The following is a 2,381-nucleotide window of genomic DNA, read 5'->3' as shown; positions in this document are numbered from 1 at the left end:
TTAATGTTATGCCTTATATTTGGGTAGTCCTTTGTCATCTACCATCACCTCTTCTGAATTTTTGCAATAATTCTGTGATGTTGGTAGGAACGTATTATTGGCTTTTTTTTTTTTTAAGATAAAAAAGTCAGATCCAAGGATATGGAGGGATTTAGCAATGCCACATGGCTGTTCAAGAGCTGGGGTATGTGTCTATGTCTTACAGCTCTGAGTCTAGGCTGTTTTCTTGTTAAAACTATTGTGCCTCATTGTATCCTCTAGTACCGAATTAATTTAAAATAAAGAAAATGCAGTATAGCATTGCAAAATTTTAATGTGGTAGTTGAGAGAAATCATTTGACCAAAAGAATATGAGGGGGCTTCAGTGAAAAAGGTATTTTGCAGGACTCTGAAAGATGAGCAGGCATACTGGGCAGAGAAAAGGGGTGGGCAATCTAAGAAGAAGGACAAGAGGCAGGAAAGCAAAGTCTGCTCAAAGAATAATGATTATACCAGAGTTCTTAGGCTATTTGTAAACTGGACTGTTCCAATCCAACCGAATGAGGCATCTGAATTTCAGATGTAGGAATCATTGTTTAGGGTAGTGGTTTATTGGTGCCTTCTTTCCTTCATATTCTTGCATAGAATCCACCGTGTCATGAGACACATCAGGGAGGCATGACCATAGATCTCTAACTGGTGGGCGGAAAAGGTGGGAGTTTCTAGGTCGGGGGTTGTTTGCTAGACTACCACATTTTTTTTTTTTAAAGGCATCATATGACCTGTTTTAGATAGTTGGGGGCAGCTTCTTTCACCTTAGGGAAATGTGGGTCAATGGTATTCAGGACCACGGAAAAATAGTGAACTTAAGTAAATGGTTGAGATCAAGGTCAAGAAGTGGTAGCACAATAAGGGGCGGGGCGAACACACCCTGGGATCATAAGGGTGATTCTTATGGGTGCAGAGGCGCTGAGGATCTGGATTGGTTTAGACCTAGAAGAAAGTTAAGTCTGATTGGACACCCTACCTGGGTGGCTGCTCCCTAACCAGGACCTGAACATCTCTGTGGGGCCTTGCCATTGTGACGTGGTCCAGCCAGTCTCAGCTTTAGCTCCCGCCTTGGCTGGGGAGGCCCAGAGCAGTGGCCCCGCGGAAGCGGGAGCGGGGCCATGGCTGAGGTGCCTGGGCCCACTGGTGAATCCAAAGGCACTGAAGTTAAAACCCAGCAGGCCACGGAAAAAACCCTCAGGGCACCGCCAAGGCGGGGTCCACCCTCGGTGCTCAAAGTGTCCCAGTTGTTGCTCCGAGCCATCACAGCACACAAAGGGCTGACTCTGGCCACTCTCAAGAAGGAGCTCGGAAATGCTGGCTACGAAGTGCGCCGGAAGTGCCGACACTCAGGCGAAGCACCCAGGTCAGATGTTAAGGGCACGCTTCTCCGAGTCAGCGGTAGCGATGCCTCTGGCTACTTCAGGGTTTGGAAGAGTCCAAAGCCGAAGAGAAAGCCTGGACGCCTGAGGTTGGAGGGGGGCGTGCGCTCTTCGAGGAGGACTCCTCCTAGGCCACGGAGCCCACGGAGGCGCAGCACGCATCGCAGGGCGGCCAAGAAGGCCAGGGAATTATGGAGACGGAGCACGAAGGGAAACACGAGGATGAGGAAGGTCAGGCCACGAGCCAAGGACTCGGTGCGTTCCAAAGCCAAGGAGGGAGCAAGGGCCAAGGTGATGAATCAGGGGAGAGGTCGGACCATGAAGGAAGACATCAGGCCTAGAACCCGAGAGAAGAGGCCAAGCTCGAAGCCCAGGGAAGAGAAGCAGCAGGACCAGGAGACGTTGGTAAAACGCACTATCCAGAAGACATCCTTGGTTAAAAGTGACCTAAATTTTAGCGGTCAGGGGAAGACCCATGCATGACCCAAGGGCTGTTCGCACAAAGACTTCTACTAAAGCTTAAAGTCCTCCGTATGCAGCCGGGAGCCTGTAGTGTGGGAGCAATTTCCCTTCCTCCAGGCACAGATGCCTTTCCCCTTAGGCTCTAATGAGAGCAGCTCTCACACACTGAAGTGGACAAAACTATACACAAGACCTTTCCACTACATTGTGTCTGTTTCGTCTTTGCTGTACCAGGAAGGGTAAGGGTGGGTGGTGAGGTGAGACCTATAGCAGAGGCATATGGAGTGAAGAGACAAGGAGATGTTGGGATTCTGTTCCTGCTTCAGGACCTGGGAAAATGCCTTTCAGAAGGAAAAAAGAAAATAGGTAGAAGAAAAGCGGCAACTTGACGAGATTAGATAGAAGTACTGAATTAACGTTAGACACCCTATCAAATCCAAATTGAGTTTTGGGGAGAAGGGTATGTAAAGAGCAAAGTGGGGGGCATCGTTGGGACAAGAAAATAGACAA

At 48.9% G+C, this 2,381-nt stretch overlaps 1 protein-coding gene across 1 annotated transcript; it reads left to right on the top strand.

Annotated features, from left to right (window-relative positions):
- Positions 1–1,094: 1,094 nt before the first annotated feature.
- On the top strand, positions 1,095–2,074 carry LOC109249035 (testis-specific H1 histone). The gene has a single exon (XM_019419187.2). It carries the CDS (start codon positions 1,149–1,151, stop codon positions 1,890–1,892), a length of 744 nt encoding a protein of 247 aa, XP_019274732.1. The 5' UTR covers positions 1,095–1,148; the 3' UTR covers positions 1,893–2,074.
- The last annotated feature ends 307 nt before the right edge of the window (positions 2,075–2,381 follow it).

This window comes from Panthera pardus, unplaced genomic scaffold (assembly GCF_024362965.1).
Source record: "Panthera pardus isolate Hobbes unplaced genomic scaffold, ASM2436296v1 HiC_scaffold_6, whole genome shotgun sequence".
Classification (NCBI taxonomy): domain Eukaryota; kingdom Metazoa; phylum Chordata; class Mammalia; order Carnivora; family Felidae; genus Panthera; species Panthera pardus.
The sequence above is the reverse complement of the archived record's forward strand: the minus strand, read 5'-3'. Positions and strand labels throughout refer to the sequence as shown.